General features: G+C 40.6%; 1 protein-coding gene across 1 annotated transcript in view; it reads left to right on the forward strand.

Moving 5' to 3' along the window:
- PCCA (propionyl-CoA carboxylase subunit alpha) overlaps positions 1-24,831 on the forward strand; it is a 1,052,859-nt gene that overhangs the window by 289,772 nt on the left and 738,256 nt on the right. The window contains exons 7-9 of the mRNA XM_077482961.1: positions 6,926-7,057; positions 14,457-14,493; positions 17,320-17,398. Coding sequence (XP_077339087.1) covers positions 6,926-7,057; positions 14,457-14,493; positions 17,320-17,398 — 248 coding nt within the window. The remainder of the gene's footprint in view (positions 1-6,925; positions 7,058-14,456; positions 14,494-17,319; positions 17,399-24,831) is intronic.

Genomic DNA, 24,831 nt, shown 5'->3' on the forward strand with positions numbered 1-24,831 from the left:
TTCAGAACAACTGTTTTCAATTTTACAATTGTTAGTGGGGTCAGATCAGATTTTGAAAATTTGTGAACTAATTTATATCAATGAATGTGGTCATCATTTGGGAAATTAAAATGCATTCTAAAATTGAACGTATAGCGGGGATGGAAAGTATTCAGACCCTCTTACATTTTTCACTCTTTGCTATATTGCAGCCATTTGCTAAAGTAATTTATGTTCATTTTTTTCCTTATGTACAAGCAGCACCCCATATTTACAGAAAACACAGAATTGTTGACATTTTTTCAGATTTATTAAAGAAAAACTGAAATATCACATGGTCCTAAGTATTCAGACCCTTTGCTTTGACACTCATATATTTTATTCAGGTGCTGTCCATTTCTTCCGATCCTCCTTGAGATGGTTCTGCACCTTCGAGTCCAGCTGTGTTTGATTATACTGATTGGACTGGATTAGGAAAGCCACACACCTGTCTGTATAAGACCTTACAGCTCACAGTGCATGTCAGGGCAAATGAGAATCATGAGGTTAAAGGAACTGCCAGAACTCAGACAGAATTGTGGCAAGGCACAGCTCTGGCCAAGGTTACAAAAAAAAAATTCTGCTACACTTAAGGTTCCTAAGAGCACAGTGGCCTCCATAATCCTTAAATGGAAGACGTTTGGGAGGACCAGAAGCCTTCCTAGAGCCTGGCCTAGGCCAAACTGAGCTATCGGGGGAGAAGTGCCTTGGTGAGAGAGGTAAAGAAGAACTCCTAGATCACTGTGGCTGAGCTCCAGAGATGCAGTCAGGAGATGGGGAAAAAGTTGTAGAAAGTCAACCATCACTGCAGCCTTCCACCAGTCAGGGTTTTATGGCAGAGTGGCCCAATGGAAGCCTCTCCTTAGTGCAAGACACATGAAAGCATGCATGGCGTTTGCTAAAAAAAAAAAAAAAAAAAAAAAAAAACACCTGAAGGACTCCAAGATGGTGAGAAATTAGATTCTCTGGTCTGATGAGACCAAGATAGAAATGTTTGACCTTAATTCTAAGTGGTATGTGTGGAGAAAACCTGGCACTGCTCATCACCTGTCCAATACAGTCCCAAAAGTGACGCATGGTGGTGACAGTATCATGCCGTGGGGGTGTTTCTCATACAGGACGACTGGTTGCAATCGAGGGAAAGATGAATGCGGCCAAGTACAGGGATATCCTGGATGAAAACCTTCTCCAGAGTGCTCAGGACCTCAGGCTGAGCCAAAGGTTTACCTTCCAACAAGACAATGACCCTAAGCACACAGTTAAAATAACAAAGGAGTGGTTTCACAGCAACTCTGTGACTGTTTTTGAATGGCCCAGCCAGAGCCCTGACCTAAACCCAATTGAGCATCTCTGGAGAGACCTAAAAACGGCTGTCCACCAACGTTTACCATCCAACCTGACATAACTGGAGAGGATTTGCAAGGTGGAATGGCAGTGGATACCCAAATGCAGTTGTAAAAAACTTGTTGGCTCTTTCCCAAAAAAGACTCATGGCTGTATTAGATCAAAAGGGTGCTTCTACTAAACACTGAGCAAAGTGTCTGAATGCTTGGCACCGTGTGCTATTTCAGTTTTTCTTTTTTAATCTGCAAAAATGTCAACAATTCTGTGTTTTTCTGTCAATATGGGGTACTGTATGTACATTGAGGAAAAAAAACGAACTTAAATGATTTTAGCAAATGGCTGCAATATAACAAAGAGTGAAAAATGTTAGGGGGTCTGTATACTTTCCATCCCCACTGTAAAAAAGAACAACAATTTCTTATATTTTTGAACAAAATTCAAATGTACTGTGAGAATTTGTGTACAAATGTTCATTTGAAAATGTATGCATGACTAACTTTGTCAAACAAGCAACATAAATGACAGGACACGGTTTCATAATGTGCCCTATGCAGTGTTTGATATCTTTTAAAATGCTTGTTACCATCACCATGAGAAGTAACATTGCTGCATTTTGCTAAAGTTTAAAGTGTGTATTACTGGAAAAGGTTAGATGTTGCTCAGTTCCAGGTGTCACAATAATCCAATAGTAATTTATTTCTGGTACAGTGAGTTTTTCTCAACAGTTTAGTAACTGCCTACCGTACAAATTGGCAAATATAGGGAATGGGACATTTTAGCAAGCATTAGAGAAACTGCTTTACAGACATTCTCTATGAACCTTTACTTGTGCTTATAACAGCTTGTGCTTACTCCATCCACCACCTTTCAAAATATTTAGCATATTTTCAATCATTTAGAAGTGGTCCGTCATTGTTTTGTCGCCTGGCACTACCAATGCATTTGTAGGTGATATTTAATTAGGTGTAAGACCTGTAGTAGGCATTTTGGAAAGTATCAAATACAACCAAGTTGATGGCTAAATAGTTATATGGGTTGCCATAGATTCTTTGGCTATTTGACACATTCAGTACATGCTGTATTTTAATCAGATGATGCTTGGGTAGGGTCTGTGCTGTTAAAGCCCTCACATTTTCCTTTCTATAGCTCGGCCATGCATCAATCAAAATGTGCAGGGATTAGTGGAATGTTGATCCATTTATGGGCAAGGTGGCTGTTTAACAGCACTGATCAGTGTATTCTGATGGGGAAGTCTTCCTGCTGTCCAAATACAAGCAGCGGGGAGGATTACCCCAAGCCAGAACCTTTGTAAACACTCAAGGTGCAGTAGCTAGACTGGAGAGTAAAGCTACACACTGAAAATGAAGATTTTCCACCTTGAAAAGTAGATATTATTAGTGAGCGAGGAATTTGCATGTGGAAGTATGCATCTTTGACATTGATTGGCGCCAAAAGTTCTCCTCCTTGTATCCAAAAATCGGCCAAGGGGAAAATCCTTCCTTTGGTTACCACGGAAATGGCCCAGATCAGAAATGACCTTGTCCGTTATTCTAGAAGTTCAGACAGAACACTTGATTCTGAGGGCCTGAACATTCAGTTTACGATATTGTCCTTCCAGGATTCAATCCAACTATGTCACAGCAATGGCCTATATTAAACACCAAGGTGCCACAAGATGTTGTGAGGCCCAGAGAAAGGTGATTCATATCCTATCTCGGGCAGAAAACAATATACACTGCCCATCGGCGGTCTTCATTCTAGGAATAGAAAATTGGCAGGCGGACTACTTGAGTCGCCAGCAGTTGTTCCCCGGAGAATAGTTGCTTCACCCCGATATCTTCCTGTCAATATGTCAAAGATAGGGGAACGCAGACATAGATCTGTTTATGTCCAGGTTTAACAAAGCAATCGGCAATTGTGTCAAAAACAAAGGACTTGCTAGCATGCAGTACAGATGCCTTGCTATTTCCGTGGAATCAGTTCTCAGTGATTTATGCATTCCCTCCTATTCTGTGTCCACGACTTGTTCGCAGGGTCATGCAGGAAGGGAAGTCAGTGATTCTTGTGGCCCCCAGTGGGGCCCAGGAAATCTTGGTATGCAGGGATTGTAAAGATGACAGTAGGGGACCCATGGACCCTACTGCCACAGCCAGACCTTCTTTCGTAAGGTCCTGTATTTTATCCTACTTTACAAACACTAAGGCCCCTTTCACACTGGGGCGTTTTTCAGGCGCTACAGTGCTAAAAATAGCGCCTGTGTAGAGCCTGAAAAAACTGGCCCCTTTCACTCCAGTGTGAAAGATGGAGGGCTTTCACACTGGAGCGCTGCGCTAGCAGGATGGTGAAAAAAGTCCTGCTAGCCGCATCTTTGGAGCAGTGAAAGGAGCGGTGTATTCACCGCTCCTAAACCTCTCCTACCCATTGAAATCAATGGGGCAGCCCGGCTATACTGCCAGCAAAGCGCCGCTGCAGGTTTTAACCCTTTTTCGGCCGCTAGCGGGGGTTAAAACCTCCCGCTAGCGGCCGCAGACCGCTGCGTAAATGAAGCTAAAAGTAGCGGCGCCGCCCGCACCATCCCGGTGTGAAAGGGGCCTAAGAGCCCTTTCACACCGAGGGCGTTTTGCAGGCGCAATAGCATTAGAAATGGCGCCTTCAATCCGCCCTCCAACTGCTGCACCATTCATTCCAGTGTGAAAGCCCCAAGGGCTTTCACACCGGAGTGGTGCGCTGGCAGGAAAAGTCCTGCCAGCAGCTTCTTTGGAGCGGTGAAGGAGCGGTGTGTTAACCGCTCCTCCACCGCTGCTTCCCATTGAAATCAATGGGGCAGAGCTGCATTACCGACGACAAAATGCCGCTATTGCGGGCGGTTTTAACCCTTTCTTGGCCGCTAGCAGGGGTAAAAGCGCCCCACTAGTGGCCGAAATGCGCTGTAAATCCGACGGTGAAACGCCGCTATTTTTACTAGTTAGTTACTAGTTAGTTTTACCGCCGACGCTATGGGCTCGGCAGTGTGAAAGGGCTCTTAATTTAACGGTTTGGCCATTGAGGCCCACGCTCTGAAGAAGCGTGGGCTGTCAGGTTCAGTGGTTTCTATCTTGGTTAATGCAAGGGAGCCCGCCTCCATAATTATATATTATGGAGTCTGGGAAGCCTATGTGTCCTGGTGTGAAACCAGGGGTTTCACCCCAGGAAATCGGTCAAAGGTAGAATCCTTGAATTTCTGCAGATGGGGTGAGAAATAAGGCTGGCCTTGAGTGCTTTCTAAGGACAGGTTTCGGCCTTATCGGTATTATTTCAACAACCACTTGCTTCGCTTTCTTTGGTTTGTAACTTTATTCAGGGGCTAACACGGCTTAACCCCCGGTTAGGTCACCCCTGAACCCTTAGAACTTGAATTTAGTTTTGGCGGCATTACAAAACAGACTTTTTTTGGACTGATACCACATATTGCCTTGGTCCTTTTATTTGAGACAGAAACCATTTTTTTCTGCTAACCATATCTGCTGCAAGAGGGTTATCAGAATTGGCTGTTTTTTCTTGTAAAGAGCCATATTATTTTCAAAGATAAGGTAGTATTGCATCCTCATCCTAACTTTTTATTGAAGGTATTATCCAGTTTTTATCTAAACCACAATGTTGTTTTATCATCCTTTTTTTTTTTTTCCCAAGAACCCTGTGCTATGGAAGAAAAGTCACTACATTGACTTGATGTGGTGAGAGCAGTCTACTTAAAGATGACTGCTCAGATTCGGAAAACTGATGTTTTGTTCGTATTGCCTGAAGATCCTAAGAGGACAGACAGCATGGAAATCTACTATTCTAAATGGATTCAACATGTAATCGTTCTAGCTTATGGTTTAAAGAGGTAGCTTCTACCCTCTGAAATCAAAACACACTCCTCTAGGGCTGTTAGTGCTTCGTGGGCAGTGAATCACCAAGCCTCCATTGCTCAAATCTGCAAAGCCGCAACTTGGTGTTCAATCCATACATTTTCCAGATTCTATCAGGTGGCTGTAAAAGACACACAATTGTCTCCTTTGGGCGCAGTGTACTGCATGCAGCTGTATAAGTCCACTGATCTCATAGTGCCCTACTTTTGTTGTGTCTCCCTCCCCTCAGTTGGCATTGCTCTGGGACATCCAGGGACATGACAGAGATCACTGTTCCCGATCACTGGGAACAGTATACCTGTCATGTCTCCTGTCAGAACAGCAATCCACTTTTTTACACTGACAGATCCCTGTTCTGCCTCTGTACGATGGCGGGGTCACCGGCGGACATAGTCTGCCCAACCCATGGGCACACACCTGCCACACGCAGCGAGAGTGCGCCATACAGAGAGCCGACCTGCTGCCGTATAACGATGGCGGCTGGTCAGCAAGTGGTTAAAGTGAACCCAAGTCTAAAGTAAGCGATACCCAGTTGCATGTATGACTCACACCATAACCAAAAATACAATTGTTTATACAGGATCATTTTGTTTACCGTAAATGGTTACTTAGTACTTTATGCTTACAAATTGCCTAAAGATTCAGTTAGAACATCTAGATACAGCTAGATACGTTATTACCAGGTAATGCTGTCCTATGCCTTTATCTTATTCTTATCTTATTCTTCTCAATATAAGATGCTTTTTGAAAGATCCAAATTTTATAGATTTAAAGTTGTTGTAAATGTTGGTGGGTACTTATTTCTCCTATGACAGTACACAGAGCAAATCACATTGTATAATGCCATTGTTTAAAGTTTTGTGACACGCATGCATATGTATATAAATCCATGTAAATGTTATAGTAGTGATGTCAATCTCTTAATATATGCATTTTAAAATTGTAGCAATAAAAAAAAAAAAAAAAAAAATATATATATATTTTCATTGGGGGTTCTTTGCTCCTTTTGTTACATTGGTTTCCAAGGCATTTGGGGGGGGGGGGGGGTGGAGGGTGTAACTGGGTAATAGGGATATAGTGGAACAAACCAAAATCCAAGTATATGCATACATATCTTATTTTTTTTTATTTTTGTATTACTTAATTTTGCCAATGGCATATCCCTTTATCCATTTTAATAATTTTTTTTTTATTTCAGACAAAAATGTGGTGATTGATGTTGCACATCATTTGCTGCTTTAGAGTGCATCTTTTTTTATGAGTGACAGATGTTTACGTAATATGAGAAGTGTTGTTACACATTAATGGTTAATGTAATCTACAAGCCCATTACTGTTGCTCAGTATGTAAATGAACAGCTCTCTTGTCAGTCATGTGTTGTATTTGTTTAGCTGCCACATTTCATGAGCTGTTCTCCTCTAAGGTGTTTGCATACTAATGAAACAGGAAAACGGATTCCACTACAGATAGTATTAAACAGTTAACACCAACACAAAAATGTGTATTTAATGAATAGGCAAGTTTGACTAAGGCTAAGCAGTTTTATAGTTCCCCCTTTATTTAATTGCATTAAACTCTGTGTGCTTTATTTTAGGGTTCCTTAGATGTGTGAAACCACAGCTAACACCTAATATGTTTTTGTAATAAACGTAAAACTGTCATTGTCTCCACAGGCAGCAGAAAACGTCACCTTCATTGGACCTGACACTCATGCTATTCAAGCTATGGGAGACAAAATTGAAAGCAAGCTATTAGCTAAGAATGCAAAGGTCAACACCATCCCCGGCTTTGATGGGGTGGTCAAGGTGAGAAACTGTACTGCTATTTGGCTAGATCTTCTGAACTAAGGCAAGCTCACTGCTATTGCTGCTGTCCTATTTGGTGTTTCTGCAGGTTTTCTTCTTTAAAAATACTGTGCTTGTTATGGGGGATGAAATGAATAATTTTAAAATATAAGTATGGGGTTCCTATGTGCAGTTGGAATTACTAGTGTTAAAAGAATCTGTCAGATTATTATCTGGCCTAGCCAAAGCAGGTTTTCTGTGCAGGAGGCTGCTGTTAACAGATTCCTAGAAGTGGTGCTCATTCTATGCCACTGCACTTGTCAGAGGACTCTTAAACAGTGATGCACCTGCCCCAGAGGTACCTCTCGCTGGTATATCCGTTGCTAGTTGGGTGCTTGGATAAGTAATGCTTTGATAGGTTTTCCCGAACCACTGTAAATATTGCATCAGGATGCTTTCTGTGGAATTATTAGAACGCCATGATTGAGGCTCCTGAAAGATTCCTACGAAGATATTCAGTGTGCCAGAAACAGTTTGAGAAATGCATATTCCTAAACAAATATCTGGAACCTTACAGTGTGTATGTACATATTGTACTATACTATAGATAACCTACAATAGGTTTCTAGTTAAACATTTTGTCTTTTTGCCATTATCCATGAGTTTCTACACTGCTTTACCTTTTCCTCCAACTGGAAGTTGTATTTTTTTTTAACCTTGTTAACGAGCTACAAAGTTTAGTAGAAATATACCCTGTGAGATAAGAAATGGTCTATGCAGACTATTTACTTACTGTACACATAAGAGGTTGACAAATTACATTTAAATATTCATGAGGATGCTTACAATAAATGTATGTACTATGTCACAAGTATGGATGCTTTGACGTGATATATAAGTAGATTTTAGTGCATTTTCTGCTTTGACATGTAGTTTTAGTCATGGTAGGTTAAACACATCATTGACATGCATCCACTTAGTTCTAGAGCAGTAATATAGGAAAAGTACACCAAATATCAACCTGATCAAATGCTTGAATATAAAATTATTCACAAAAGCTCTCTGCATGAAAATCTTTGTAAGTTTGTGATTCTGTTCCTGCTACTTTCTATAAACTGGTTAATTATAAAAAGGTTATGTATCTATAAATATATATGCTGCATATAGAAAAGAGAAATGTATGTATGCATTGACCTACCTCCTCATCATTCTAGGTTCTTCATGAACAAAATGGTTATCTGGAAGTCCCATATTATACAGATTTACTCTGTGGATTGGGCTGCTGAAAGCCCAGATTCATCTAAATCTGACCTACTCTCGGGCCTATTTATAAATGTTTTTCAAACAAAATTCACACAACTTTTTCCCAGGATTCATACATTTTCTCAATTGAATCCAGTGTGGCAGCTGTGTGAATTTTGGGCTAAATTTTTATAAATGGATTCCTTGGCATCATCCTGCTAAGGTAAACATGATTGTGAGCAGGTACATGCTGATCAGTTTGAAGACTTTAACCCTAAATTATATGTGATCACACAACTGTTAGGACACTTGGTAAATAAGCACATATCATGTAGGTAATATAATAGCAAAAAAAAAAAAACAATTTCTTTTTTAAACTTTGTTTTTTTAAGTTTTATTGCTTGGTCACCAGTGTTAATTTTGTCGACTAAAATATTTTCGTTGACTAAATTAATGCTATTTGCTGACTAAAATACAACTAAAATTACATTTTAGTCAAAATTAACACTGCTCTACCACATAAGAATATGTAGGGAGCATCTACTAAGCTACTGAAAGAAAAAAAAAGAAAAAGGCTTTTTTAATATTTAATGTTGGTAATATATTCAGGTAATATGGCATTACAGCCAATAGGCTTTACAGTTTTTAATTTTTTTTGTTTTCAAGATTTGTTTATGCAACTTGGTTTTAGTAATAAAGAAGTTGTATATCGCAACGGCTAAATCTGTGTCTGTAGTGCATGTTCAAAAGTTATTACTAGGGTTGCACCGATACCAATAGTAGTAACAATATTGGTGCTGATACAGAGCATTTGCATGAGTATTTGTACTCAAATGCTCCGATGCTTGACCTGATACCTAGGCAGCCTCACGGTTGATCAGTGTGGCGGTGTTGCAAGCCCTCCTCTCCCTGTATAGACTTTTTGACAGCCGCTTCTCCTCCTCTCCATCCCGTGGCTGTCAGGGAGATCGGTGCTGGTAACTGTCCCCACTGCTGCACGGATCACCCCCTGCTGTCCCCCTCTGTGCTCCTTGTGTCCCCTAGGTCCCCCTGCATCCTCTCTGGCTCTGTGTCCTACTCTGGGTTCTGATCCATTTTAACCTCTGGGTCCCCTGTATCCTTCTGGACTCTCCGGCTCCTCCTTCGTTCCCCCCATATGCTCTAGAGTCAGTGATCACTGACTGTCCATTCATCATAACTGAAACATCCTAACCTGTGTTTACGTTGCATCTGTTTTTGAATGGAGAGGAGCCTCTGTCTCCTGTTCATTCATTTTCAGTGCAGCTGAGGCTGCAGAGAAAGGGACTGAGGACACAGATTCCCCAGTCTCTATCTCCCTATCTCAAAGGGTAGATATCAGTGGTCTGTTTAGACACCTTCAAACCCCCCCCCCCCCCCCCCACACCCAACCTGTCTACCTGTCAGTATTGGCTTACCATACAGGATGTATGGGTAAGGAGACCTGCATGGCATCAGCGATCTGCTGATTTCTGGTGAAATGCTTTCCAGGCTCCTGCAACAAATTTTTTTTTTTAAAAGTGAACCTTATCCTCTAAAGAAAATATACCAAAAACACGAGAGGGAATGTATATATTTTAACACAGAATTCAAAACCTAGTAAACAAAAATCTAGGACACCTTAAGAAGTCTGGTGTACATATTTATTCATTTATAAAAGTAAAGAAAAAAAAAACTCCAGCTGTCTGCAATTGTTTTTAGTGCATTGGTAATCTGCTTACGTCTATGGTATACAGAATATTATAAAATGTAGAATAACCCTAATTTTTTTTTCTTTTAATTGTGTGTTGGTCCATGTATATACTGTAGTTTGCATTATAGCATGCATTCCTTTTATTACACTCTTTCATGTCAAATTCATGGTTGATCCTGTCAGCAAGCACAGAAACCGATTCATTATACTGTGGTCAGTTTGTGTCCATAGGCTTGGTGCACAGAGATACAAGATGCCATGCTGATGTATGGTGTGCATGTATCTCTTAGTCACCCCACCATGGCCCCCCCCACCATGTCTTCCACCCAGCCCTGCCAAATGTCAGCTGCAACCTGTGTGCAGTAATCAAGTGCCTGACCCATGCATCTAGAATGGAACATTAAAATGAACAACGTGGTCACGTGATCAACAGTGTTAATTTTGACATCAAATTTCGATTTAGTTTTAGTCTTGACTAAAATGCCATTTTAGTTTTTAGTCCTCTTTTCGTTATCTGAATGGTTTTAGTTTTAGTCATATTTTAGTCGAATAAAATGTCTAGTACATTTTAGTGGTCTAGAAACGAATGGGTTTAGTTGAATTTTAATGCATTTAAGCATTTCTCTAGAATTGCTAAATTCATTATTCACTTCAGGAGCAAAAATCTAAAAACATGTTATCTATGGTAATAACTAGGGTTGCACCGATACCACTTTTTTTTTTTTTTTAAGACCGAGTACAAGTACCAATATTTTTTCAAATACTCCCGATACCAATACTTTTTTTTTAATGTCTTGTGACAGTGGCACATGCGTCAGTAGTTTATTTTTATTTTTACAATTCTTTTATTATTATTTTTAAATATAACTTTTTTCAATTATTTTTGAAAATTTTACATTTCGTGCCATTTATTTACAATGCTTTATTTTTTTTCTGGGGTGGGGGGGGGGGCTCCACAGTGCCTTGGTTGTTCATTGAGAACTACAAGCCAACAGCCGCTAAGAATATCAGGGCTTGTAGCGAATGACGAGGAGCTGTGTCTGAATGACGAGGCCATGTAGGCGGAGCCCCGCACAGCTGTGCTACTTTCAAATAGTGGCAGTATGAGGAACTTCTCCCCATTCTACTGCCACGTGGGGCAGCAGGCGGCAGCTGCAGCAGCATTGGGATCATGTTTACATGTTCCACCCTAAGATCGGATGGAACATGTAACCTCTTCCAAAAGGTGAACTTATCCTTTAAGAATCCACTGCAGGGTGTTCACAATGTCACTGACATTCTAGTGGATTCTTTGTTTGAATGCACAAACAGAATGTTTATCTGTAAAAATCCAGTAGATTACCTAACACTTTCCCACACCATTCCACTTTAATTTGTCAGGTCATGCTAAAAAGTAATAGTTTAAAATAGTTTTGGCCACTTGAGTAGCAGCCTGTACTATGCTTTAAAGGATAAGTTCACCTTCGGGAACATGGTACATGTTCCACCCGTTTTTAGGGTGGAACATGTAACATGTTCCCGATCCTGAAACTGTTCAGCAATCCCTGCATTCTCTGTGACAGCAGTATGGGGAGAAGTTGTGTGGGGCTCGGCCCACATGGCCTTGTCATTGTTAGAGTTCTGTGAATGAATGACATACAAGTCCCAACATCCTTTTCGTCTGTCGGCTTGTAGTTCTCAATGAACTACCATGCAACTGTTGAGTGCTGTGGTAGTTCATTGAGTTTTCCTCAGAGTAGAACTGCTTGTATGATGTATGTACCATCCAGTTCACGCTGACAGTCTGGAAGTTACCTGCATGGCTCTAGTGATCTTGCTGATCGCTGGTACAATGCTTTAACCACTTCCAAACCACCCACCAGTGATTGTGTTAGTTTCTTTGGTTTTGTTTAGCCTACTGGCTTTAAAAAAAAAAGTCTATGCCCAGCTTTAGATACAGTCACACTGCCCATGTCTTTACTATAACTGCTCTACAGCAGGGATATGCAATTAGCGGACCTCCAGCTGTTGCAAAACTACAAGTCCCATCATGCCTCTGCCTCTGGTTGTCTTGCTATGCCTCATGGGACTTAGTTCTGCAACATCTGGAGGTCTGCTAATTGCATAACCCTGCTCTACAGGGATGTACTTAGGTGGTCTGTAGGTTGCAACAAGATAATGTAGTGGTATTGCAAGTTCAATCCCACCAAGCATGGTAGCTGCACTGAATTTGCTTTAAAGTTAACATGGAAGTTTGTCTTTTCTTTACTACTTTCTACACTTCTCTGATTTTTAAATATTCATTTTAAGCATTTAAACTCACCACAGCGATACATTAGGGTTGATTTACTAAATGCAAAATCTAGTGCAACTGTGAATGGCACCCAATCAGCTTCTAACTTCAGCTTGTTCAATTGAGCAATAACAAAAAAACAAAAACAAAACCTGGAAGCTGACTGGTTTCTATTAAGAGCTGCATCAGATTTTGCACTATACAGTTTTAGTAAATGAACCCCATCATGCCCCTATTTTTATATATATATATATATATATATATATATATATAGTATCATACTGAAGCGCGCACCAAAATATTGAGTTGTATACCAAAATTTGTATAATTCATTTAGCTCTATTTTAAAGTGCAAAACAAGCAAGTAAGCAGTGTATTAGAGTATAATCTATCTTTTTAAATCGGCAATGTTTTGAGCACGTAAACAGGTTCTTTTTCAATCATGGAGCACCAGTTACCTACTCCATGCTGGAAAAAGCCTATTTAGTGGCTATACACATTGCTACATTATATAGAGGTTTATGCACTTTATTTACGGAAGTGTGCTTGCCTTGCACTTTAGTAAAGAGCTGTATGGATTGCACATATTTTAGCATACAAGTCCTCAATATGTATGCCTTTTTAACTATAAAATGTATTTATTAAAAAAAACATTTTATTACTTTTCATGTTTTTTTTTTAATTCTAAGCACTGAAATAAAAAGTGACTTGCTAATTACAATTTCTACGTGTGATCGAATTTGCAAGCTAAAAGAAATGCAGAGAGAGTTCCCAACTAGAGCTTTAATCATGGCTCTTCATCAGTCATCGCTATTGCTGCATTTCGCTCGAGAGGCTCTAATTGTCTGCATTTGGAAGGTTTAACACTTCCTGACAGAGAGGCTATTAAGGGGAAGTATTCTCACATAACTGTCACGGGCAGGAACAAAGGGCCTTGCAACTCAATGTGTACAAACCACTAACATTCTTAAATGACCCTTTTTTCATGAATTTCATCCCTTTAAGTCAAAAAGTCCATGGAAAGAAGCAAGGTGTAATAAAACAGTAAACCTATACATTCTTCTGGGTGAATTTATCTGTGGCTCAAAAAACAATTGTTGTTTTGTAGAAAAAAAAACCCTCATTAGCAGATGTGAGTTGCTTGGAGTAAAAAGGCTTAAAATTAAGGTTGCTCTCAAGACTGCTTTGAACTTAACAAGCACCGATTGTGTAGCAGACTAGTTAATGAAAGGAAATTAAATTTTTTTTGCCAACTTCCCCTGCTTGCTTCTGAGCCTGTAACAAGTTACTGAACCCTTTTTTTTTTTTTTTTTTTTTTCTTTTTAGAAGAAACATTTGTTCGGTTTAAGGAGAAAAATTTATTTGGAAAAGTTATTAGTCTATATTTCTAGCTTACAGTATGTTTCTAAATCGTGTGTCCATTAAACAAATGTTATGATATAATAGTATTTCTATAATGCATCTTTATATAAAACCATATACAAATTTGATTAGTTTAAATCTGTTTTTCTATTAAGTGTTTTCACATTTAATCAACATGTTTTTATGCTTGTGTACCACATCTTTTATATTTGTTTGTTTTTAGATTTTTTTTCCCCCCTAGATTTGCATGACTGCACACAGTTTACCTTGTAATGACGTTTTATTGGCTATAAAATGGTTTGAACCACGTTTTTATTGCAGATGGTATCGAGTTTTTAGTGTGGTGTTTTACTTAGTTCTCTCCTTTAAGTGGTTGGTAAAACCAACAGCATTTCAAACAAAAGAGAATCGTCTCCCCCTGCTGACAGCTTCATGGAAAACATGACAGGCAAACAGAAGAGGAGACAGAAACAAGCTGCAGCCGACAGGCTGTAATGCTCTGATTTATGGCCCATTATGGATTGTAAACTCTGAAATTTAATCACTTCATTTTGGCCACTGCAGAAAGCCATCTCTCAATAGTAACTTGGCTTCCTGTCAGCTGATTGGGGTGCGCTTTGAGTTTTCCTCTTTGCCGTATAATAATGATCAGGTATAATTTACATTCCACTTATGGTATTAATTTTACATTCCTCTGAATGAGCAGGGTCAGAAGGTTGTAAAATCAAACATTAAATGAATCGGAGGAGACAGTAGTGCAATATACGACTGCCCTAAGGACACAGTGCAGTGGCTGATGGGATTAACGTGGGTCTCATTTCCTGCTTTTACAGGATACAGATGAAGCTGTCAGAATTGCAAGGGAAATTGGTAAGTTCTTAAATTGGCTATGGTGGGATTTGTATGCCTCTTAGTAGACATGCTTGACTAAATTAAATGTGTAATAGGTAATACCTATAGAACAAATGTTTTAATAGTTTAAGATCTCATTTGTTCATGGCTTTTGAAGACTCAGAGCTCCAGCTTCTTATCCTGTAGCCAGTACCATATGTTATCTTGGCAATTTAGTATGACATCCTAGTCAGTTGAAGTGTTAGTGTGTAAGGTGGATTCTTACTTTACTATATAAAGATGTCATGTGATTTCTTGCATTTTTTATTTTTTTAAATGTTCATATAGATGTTTAACCCTTTCATGCCTAAGCCCATTTCTGACATTTGTTGCTTACAAGTTAAAATCAGTATTTTTTTGTTATACAATTACTTAGAACCCACAAACATTCGATATATATTTTTAACAGAGACCCTAAAAAATAAATGCAATTAAATAAAAAAAAACTAAATGGGGAAAGTCAGCCCAAATTATTATTTTTTTAATAATGTGAAAGATGTTACGCAGAGTAAATAGATACCTTACATGTCATGCTTTGAAATTGCGCACACTCGTGGAATGGCGACAAACTATGGTACCTAAAAATCTCCATAGGTGGCACTTTAATAAAAAAAAAAAAAAAAAAGTAACGGTTACCAGGTTAGAGTTGGAGTGTTTCACTGGAATTATTGCTCTCACTCTGGCGATACCTCACATGTGTGATTTGAACAATGTTTACATTTGCTGTTGCAACTTGTGTATGCATTTTCTTTGTTGTACAGGGGTGCTTTAAATTCTTTTTTTTACATTGTCCCTTTAAGTAAAAAAAATAAATCTGATCACTTTTATTGCTATCACAAGGAATGTAAACCTCCCTTGTGACACTAATAGGTGGTGACAGGTACTCTTTATGGAGGGATCGGTGGTCTAAACGACCCCAAATATCTTCTTTTACACTTAAAAGTATTTAGATCGCCAAAATTGGCGTTTCTGAATGCTGTTTTTTTTTTTTTTTCCAATCGGCGCCATTGACCGCAAAGTAAACCGAAAGTGACGCAGAGAGCCGCATCCGGATTTGTTCGGGCCTCAGCCTAACTGGCGGATGCGCCAGCTGGTGGCTCGGGTCTCCTGGTGGGACGGGAGGCCCAGGAAGAGCAGCGGAAGGTGGAGGGGGGGGGGGGGGTCGTCCGCTCCCATCAATTTTGCAATAGCATTGGGCAGTTTCTCTTTTCCATTTCATTATATTTTTAAAGTTCCTTTTCAAATGTCACCATTTAACAAATGATTGCATTACATGATTCTTGGCTTATGGACAAAATGTATGCAAATATTCAATTGACTGTCAATTTAGCAAATTTACCAGATTTGTCCAATTTATTTGTGTTTTTCATTAATATTAGAGTTGCATGATTCTGGGAAAAATGAGAATCAAAATTTTTTGCTTAGAATACAGATCACGATTTTCACCTGATTCTTGCATCATAACATCATCTTTCACATTATACAAAAAATTGGGCTAACGTTACTGTTTTAATTATTTTTTAATTAATTAAAGTGGTTTTAAAAAAAAATACATTTGAAAGACCGTAGCACAAATACAGTGTGACATAAAATATTGCAACAACCACCATTTTTTTTTCTCTATGGTCTCTACTAAAAAAAAAAGTATATAATTTTGGGGGTTTCTAAGTAATTTTCGAGCAAAAAATAAAGATTTTGTCTTGTAACCAACAAGTGTCAGAAAAAGGTTTAGTCTTTAAAGCAGAACTTCGGTATTTTTTGAAACGTTCCATCTATTAAATCTTCTGCCCTTGTTTTAACTTTGGATAGTAAAACTTTTTTTTTTTCTGACAGCAAATACCTTCTACAGCCCATTTCCTGTTTCTTGTCTGGTAAAAGGCATAGGCATACACTGCTCTCTCTCGCTCTTGTGAGCATTTGCCAGGAAGGCAGGGGGGATGATACATAAGAGGGCCAGTGACAGCTGTAGAGCAGGAGGTGTGTGTCTGTGTAAATCCAGAAAGTGCAACGGGCAGCAGCCTCAGCTGCCCACAGTTAAAATGACTGTGAAGGGAGAAGGGAGATTTCTTCAGCATATTTGACAAGTACAGAATCACAGTTTATATAAAAAAAATATGCAACATGGTTGGAGGGAAGATTCTGAATGGCAAAGATCTTTTTTTTTATTACAAATTATGTCAGCAGACTGCAGTTCCTCTTTAACTAATTGAACTTCCCTCATTTACAGACCAACGTTCATTCCTTTAATCTAAAGAACAAAACGTTGTTATCTCGGCGGCTAAGGAATGTTGTGAAACTTGGCAGACTGCCTGTGTGTTTTTTGTTTTTGAGCAGAGAACTTTGCATAGAATCTGGAAAATGCTTCAAGATCGTGAGGGGGAAAGAATAGCAATCTCTATTCTTAACGATTAATCATGCAGCTCTAAGTAATATACAAAGGCAGGCAATACATACTATCCCAGTAGATTTTATTCTCCTGTTTTCTCAAATGTGAATACTTGGTCATTACAGTAGCAGCGTATATGCGTTAATTTATATACTTTAAGAAATCAATTTCTTTATGCAGTGTCATCCTTATTGTCTCTGGAAATTGTCAAAGTAATTGACAACAATTCCTTATTTTATGTTAATAAGTTGACCTGGCTTCATTTTCATGACAATGTGCACAAGTAGCTCCTCGGGTATGAAGCAGTTAAATAAAAGAAGGTATTGTTTACTGTAACAGAGGACATGTGGCAAACTGTCATGTTCATATGACCAAATGATCAAAATCTGAACTTGTGTTTAATTGCTCCCTGCTGTTAGGCTACCCGGTTATGATCAAGGCCTCAGCAGGTGGTGGCGGGAAAGGCATGAGGATTGCTTGGGATGATGAAGAGACCAGGTGAGATGCTGTCCACAACGCTAACATTGTTTAATGTCGCACTTACCAAATCCTCCTTCTTTCCATTGGGGAAATGTCACTTTAAAGTAACTTCAAGTCTATACCAGTGCTTCTCTGTTCTTCTTTTCTCCCCCCCCCCCCTTTTCTTTTCTCCTGTGTGTTTATTAGAGTATTGGTGGCTTATGAAATTATAACTGTAGATCTGTATTCCCTATCAAAAGCATGAGAACAAAGTGTACTGGCATCATCAGTGGCTACTGGCTAGGTCCTTGTTAAACTGCCACATTTTTGCAAGCCACAAAATTTTGCTGCACAATCGCCTTTCGCAACATACTGAAACCTAGCACCACAATTTTCATATTTGTGAACATCTTTAAGCTTTAAGGCACATAAGCAAAGTAATTTCCAGTTTGGTAAAAGGTTTCAGGCGGTTTAGAGGTTTGGTTACTGTTATGAAAATATAAATCTGCTCAGAGGATCCTGCACCTGTTATAATTGTCTATATCAAAGCATATGGTTACTGCTATTACCTGTCTGATGCTCCACTATTTGAAAGCATTGTCCTTATAGTTCAACAATTTTAAAGTTACTCTCTCACTAATGAATTTTAGGTCTAACTATAAAATAAGGCATGCAAAACTCACCTTTCCAGCAGCTTGTGCTTTCTATCTCTGCAATAGTTTAGAATAAGTGCCATCTGAAGATCCTGCGAAATCAGACACTTAAGGGAGTGTAATTTTCCGGGTTTCCCACTTCTGAGTTGTTATTGGCTTGGCCATTGCAGCAGCATTGCTCCCCAATGAGGCGTTGGAAAAAAATGCAGTGGCGGAACAATTTTTAGAGCCGGAGGACTCCTCCAGAAAGGAAGACAAATTGGCTACCATCCCTCAAGGTGAAGGAAATCATTAAAGTTCTGAAGGATGCAATGCACACTTGTTTGAAATTGGTACTGCTTAACCATTTCTGGACCACCTACCATCGTTATATGTTGGTACTTTGAAGGAGGATATCGTTGTTATGGCAGCAGCTAGCTGTTATAACCCCGGTATCTTCATCTTCAGCAGTGGTCTGGTTTAAAATAATTTGCCGCAAGATCACTTTTATCGGCAGCGGGAGAGGGGCCCTCCCGCCGCGATCCAGTGCCCTCTGCTGCTTACCGTAGTCGTCTGCAGCAGCGTAGGCGATCACGTCTGTCCCCGTGCTGGGTATGAAGACAAGTGAGGGGAAGATAGCCCTACCTGTCTCCATATCACTGCAGGGTGGAAGCGACATCAAAACTTCACTTCCGTCTATAGCTCTTAAAGGGGCATTTTTTTTTTTGTTTTAATAAATTTTTATTAACATTTCCAAGAAAGCTTACATAAAGCAAGACATTGAATAAAACATAAAAAAAAAACTGACAACTAAAGTGCCATACACTGTGCAAGAAAAGCAAACATAGCGCTAACAGTGCGTGTAAGTTAGAAAACTATCCAATTGATTGATGGTGATTCGGTGGACAGAATAGAGCCTGGATATATACGACAACTATTCCTCTGGCCCACGGCCACCCCATCTGGGAACAAGCTGTGGCCCGTGGGGCGGGCGGGCAGAAACAAGATTGTATCATGCTATTCTACATATGAGGATGCTTTACCAGCTCAGGTCTACTTTCTGGTATCCTATGATGTTATTTAGACAGAGAAAATAAAGGGCAAAGATGTATAGGAATAAGTAATAAGTAAAGAGAATCTAATTTGGTATTATTCCCGCATTAAACTGAGCTCCTAACCAGTCAATTCATGCCCACCATTGGTATGGTGGATGTGCCAAAAAGAAGTGGTTAGAACTGCATGAGCACGATGTAATCTATTGCATTTTTATGGGGTAGACTTATTAATGACTTTATTGTACCAGATGGTACAATCTTGTTGTTTTGATCTTAGACAGCCTTTGCTGGATGCAAATATACATTCATAGATGCTATGTAATTGGGTGGTAGCTATGACTTCTTAGCAGGAAGGGCTCTGTTTGGAGCGCCAGCTGCGCGTGAGAGTTAGTTTAGCCGCTAGAAGAATATGTATGAGTATGCCTCTGATCGGATAGGGGAAGTTATCAATACCTATATACAATAACGCACGTTCCGGAGAGGGATTGATCTTAATATGAGTCACTTCTTGAATGAGGTTGAAAACTGCCGACCAGAATTGACTGAGCAATCTACATGACCATAGGATGTGTAGGAGTGATCCATGGGTTCCGCAATCTCTCCAACATAGAGGGGAATTAGTGGAGTCTATTATATGTAGGACATGTGGGGTCACGTACCATCTAAAGGCAATCTTAAAGGATAATTCCCACAAGTTGGCTGCTTTAGTTACCTTGTACGTTGCATTTAAGGCCTCTGCCCATTGCTCATCTGTAAATTGAGTCCCTATTTCCGTTTCCCACTTAATCTGGGGACGGGTCTTAGTAAAAACTGTCTTATTTTGAAGCGCTTGGTAGAAAATTGATATACCTTTAATATGGGGGGTGTCTCCAAACCAAAATTTTGAGAGATGGGAAGGAATCTTTTGAAAGATGTTAGGCGAGTGAATTAGGCAATGTGTTATTCTAAGGTATTGATAGTACTCCTTATTTGGGAGATTGAACTCCTTTTGAAGCGTAGGAAAAGGTTTCAGTGCTTCGTCTGCATATAGATCGGAGATTAAGGTTATGTCGCTTTTTGCCCACGTTGAGATATTAATATCGGGGGTTAGTAGAGGAATCACAGTTATAGGGATGGGAGGTGGGGTTAAGGAGCCACTGCACGGTGTTTTAAAGATCAAATGGTGGAAGGCCTTCCTAGATGCTAAAATTGTAGGTGATAGGTGGGGATCTAACTTGTGTTAGTGAAGTGTGCTGAGAATCCAGCCATGTAGATTCCCACCTGGGACCTGTAGGTTCTCTAGATTACTCCATATATTCTGAGGATGTGGTTTAAACCATGCTTTCAACTGTGTTAGGAGGGCGGCTGTGTAATAATCTCTGTCGGGAGGCCCATTCCTCCAGCTGTTTTGTGTATGACAAGTTTATCGTGGGAGCATCTTGCTTTCTTCCCCTGCCAGATAAAGTTGTTTACTACCCTTTGTAGTTTTTGGAAGTAAGAATTGGGATAGGAATAGTGTGGAAAAGATATAGTAGCTGTGGTAGCTTCAGCATCTTGAAAGACGCCAGTCTACCCATCCAGGAGAGTGTTAGTTTGGCAAATCGAGAGAGTTCTAGTTGAAGGGATTGGAGGTAGGGAACAAAGTTTTCCTGAAACAAGGAATTAGGGTTAGCCGTGAGTTGTATACCGAGGTATTTTATAGTTTTTTCTGCCCATAGAAATGGGAAGCGTTCAGAGAGGGCCTTCTGAGTCGCTGTGGGAATATTAAGTCCCAGGATGTGTAATTTGGACTCGTTAATTTTGTAATATGAGATAGAGCTAAACTCTTGTAGGGTATCACACACCGCTGCTAGAGAAGCTTGTGGATCTGATTACATGAGAATCACGTCATCCGCAAACAGGTTAATTTTATGTTCGTCTGTGCCAATTTTTATTCCTACTATGTTGGATTGGGATCGAATCTTATGGGCTAATGGTTCCATAAGGAGGTTGAATATCAACGGGGAAAGGGGGCAGCCTTGACAGGTCCCATTGGTTATAAGAAAAGTGGAGGAGAGCATTGCAGAGCTATAGACTTGGGCTGAGGGTTTGGAATAGAGGGCCATTATAGCGGAAAGAACATGGCCTTGAAAACCAAATTTTTGTAATGTCAGTTGGAGATATGACCAATGATTTCTATCAAATGCCTTCTCCGCGTCTAGCGCTAGAAGCAGAGAAGGCACCCGATGTTTGGAGTGATGAATGATGTTAAATGTCTGGTAGCGTCTGCTGTTTGCCTCCCCTTTGTGACGCCCTGATTGGTCCGGGTGAATTAAAGTTGGAAGTATATCAATAATTCTGCTCGCTATTATTTTGGCATAAAGGTTCAAATCATGGTTTAGCAAAGATATGGGATGGAAATTTTGGGGTGAAGAGGCTTCCTTACCTGGTTTAGGTAATGTGATAATTAAGGCTTTTAACATAACATATCAAGGAAAGAAGAGAGTGCAGCCGCATTGAACACCGATGTCAGAGGATCTGTTAAAATTGTCGTGAATTGTTTGTCGTATTCGGCAACAAAGCCGTCAGGCCCCGGAGCCTTGTTGTTGGGAAGCAATTTAATAGCTCTAGCTATTTCTTGGGCGGTGAATGGGGAGTTTAAAGTTTCAAGTTGAGAAGAGGATAGGGTGGGGAGGTTGATGGATTGTAAGAAGGTTGTTATATCAGAGGTCGAGGGATGCTTGGTATAGGGGTCATTTTTCAGGTTATACAAAGAACTGTAGTATGCACTGAATGCATTAGCAATCTCACGGGGGTTTATTAACTTTTCTTTAGTGAACGGGTGGTACAGGAAGGGGATGGACGTTTTAGAACGCACCCCTTTAATTTGTTTGGCAAGGAGTTTCCCAGCTTTATTGCCGGTGGCATATAAGGTAGATTGAAAACGTTTGTGGTTGAGTTTGAATTGTTCCAATAACATGGAACGAAGTTCTAAACGGAGTTGACCTAATTTAGTTTTTAAGCAGTCTGTTGCTTTTTGCTTATTTAATGTATCCAGGTCATTGATTTCTTTAAGGAGGTTATCAATGCAATCTCCTCTTCTTGGCCCTAGAACTCTGTTGGATAAATATCCCCCGCATATAAACTTTATGGGCTGCTCATAGCGTCGCCGGGTGAGAGACTGAGTCCTTGTTGGTTGCAAAGAACTGTTCTAGATGGTCCTTTATAATTGTACTGTAGGGGTCTTTCTGAAGAACATTTGTGTTCATCCTCCAGAGGAAGGTCGGAGATTGGTGGGGTGAGTTTGTTAGGGTGATACTCACTGGTGAATGGTCTGACCACGTTATCAGATGGATGTCCGAGGCAGAGATTTTTTGAAGTCCATTGGTCGGTTAGGAATAGGTCTATTCTGGAGTATGAGTTGTGACACGGTGAGAAGAAAGTGAAATCTCGCTCTGACGCATGTTGGCATATCCAGATATCTTGTAATTGAAATTCTTGTAAGAGAGGGCCCAGGGAAAGATTACGGCATCTAGAGGGGACAGAGGAGTCAAAATCGGAATCCTGAGTTAAGTTAAAGTCACCACACCAGAGGGAGAGTGCTTTTTGAACGTTGTCGATTTTTCTTTTGAGCTTCCTCAGAAACTTGATTTGGTGGACGTTGGGCGCATAAACGTTCATAGTAGTAAACAAGGCCTTGTTCAGAGAATACACTAAGATAATATAGCGCCCGTTGTCATCCAGTACTTGATGGTGCAGTTCAAAGGTTAAGGACGAATTAACCGCCGTTAGCACCCCTCTTTTCTTCGAATTCGTGCTTGCTGTAAAGATATGCGGGAATTGGTTATTAGAGCATTTCGGCGGGGCAACCGTTGTGAAGTGCGTGTCCTGTACGCATAAGATGTCACAGTTAGATTCTTTAGCCAATTTCCAAAGAGAAGACTGTTTTACCGGATGATTAAGACCTTTCGCGTTGATGGATAGAAATTTGATAGACATTTTGGTTGTCTATGCTGCGAAGGCACCAGAGAAAGCTAGGAGGTACTTGGTTGGTAGAGGTAGAGATCAGTAGAATCCTCTTTAGGAGCTGTAGTGTAGACCAATAATTATAGGCAGCAGTGATGACACAAACTAAAAACAATACCAAAAATAGGTAAAAAGAAAAAAGTCAATCAACGCCAGATTAAGCATAGCGTAACTATGTGCCAAGTGGCCGAACAAATGGCCTCGTTGGAAAGTGACGTGCACTTACTTGGCAATATCATGGGGAAAAAGTTCAAGTGGCCTGAATAGAGCCATGTGAGATACCGGGACATAGATGATGCATTGGTAGGACCTCGTTCAGCGACTGGAGGGGTAGTGAGGGCGCTGAGTTGGGTGAGCATCCGCGCGTGGGACAGAATGCCCGCGATTCTCCGGTGGTGTGGTTGCGTTGTCGGGGATTATGCCCCATGAGCGCAGATATTTTAGTCCTTCCATCAGGTTGGAGGCTGTAACTTTAGCCCCATTGTAGGTTATCAAAAGCTTAGCAGGATTTATCCATTTGGAAGGAAGATTATGGTTCCTCAGTGCTTTGGTAACCGTATTCAGCTCTCTACGCAGCTGAAGCGTATATTGTGACAGGTCAGCAAATATTTGTAGGTGCGAATACGGATCGGGTAAAGATTTCTTGGTTCTGGCAATTTGCATGATCTGCTCCTTGACATGGTAAAAGTGTATACGTAAGATCACGTTACGCGGAATGGAGTCAGGTAGAGATGGCGGTTTCGGCAAACGGTGGATACGGTCTATCACCATTTCCGTATTTTTCAGATTGGGCAGTAGTGTTTTGAAAAGCTCTTTAGCATAGGCTGATAGATCTTGGGGTTGCACCGTTTCCGCTATTCCTCTGATCTGTCTTCGAGATCCGCCAATTTGCGTTTGATCCATGCGCGATCCTCTAGATTAACATCATGTGTGTCAACCAGATCATTCACGGTCGATGCAAATCCCCCCAATTCGTTTTCAATATGTGATGCTCTATTAGATACTGAGGCTATATCAGCATGCAGGCGTTGCATAATTGATATCATATCAGTTTGCATAGAATTTCTGAGGGTGGATAACATATCTTTAAGTGTTGTATCAAAAATAGGCTGGTTGTTGGTAGGGAAGCTAGCAAATGGATCAATTGCATTGCAGGGGTTAATGGACTGTATAGCGTTCAGGCTCACCTCAGATGCTGCTGTGTTCTGTGTCCAGCCTCATTCTAGCCTTGGCAGGGCTGCCGGTTAGTGGAGTGCCTGGGTAAGAGGCAGGGAGGCTCTGATCGTTGCCCGTGAGCTCCATAAGACTCTCCTCGAGGTCTCTGGTCTGGTGGCTCTGTGAGGCTGAAATCTGTGAGGGGAGACATGCAGACGCTGCAGCCGCGGCGCCATCTTGGATTTTTCCGGTGGCCGGCTGATGTAAATAGGCTGTGATTTTTTTTTTGTGGTGGTCTGTACCCTTTCTGTTTAGTAGACTGCCACGCTGCGGGGAGTCGAGGAGAGTCCCTGTGTGTTGTTTCCGTGCTAAAACTAGGTCTCAGTAAGCCGTGGGAAGTTGCTAATCCCGGGTGTCTCTCAGCTCTCAGTGAAAGACGTCCATGCCGCTCGGAAGTTTTTTCTTTTTTTTTTTTAACCACTTGCCGACCAGCGCACGACGATGTACGTCAACAGAATGGCACGGGCAGGCAAATGGGCGTACATGTACGTCCCTTTAAATTTGCCGCCCTGCCATCGGGAGCGCGCCGCCGGTGGCATGCTCCCGCGCTGTTCGCGACCCCCGTGAGTCCGGTCGCGGGACCCGC

This window comes from Lithobates pipiens, unplaced genomic scaffold, assembly GCF_037356315.1.
Source record: "Lithobates pipiens isolate NorthernLeopardFrog02 unplaced genomic scaffold, aLitPip1_a1.2 Scaffold_16, whole genome shotgun sequence".
NCBI lineage: Eukaryota > Metazoa > Chordata > Amphibia > Anura > Ranidae > Lithobates > Lithobates pipiens.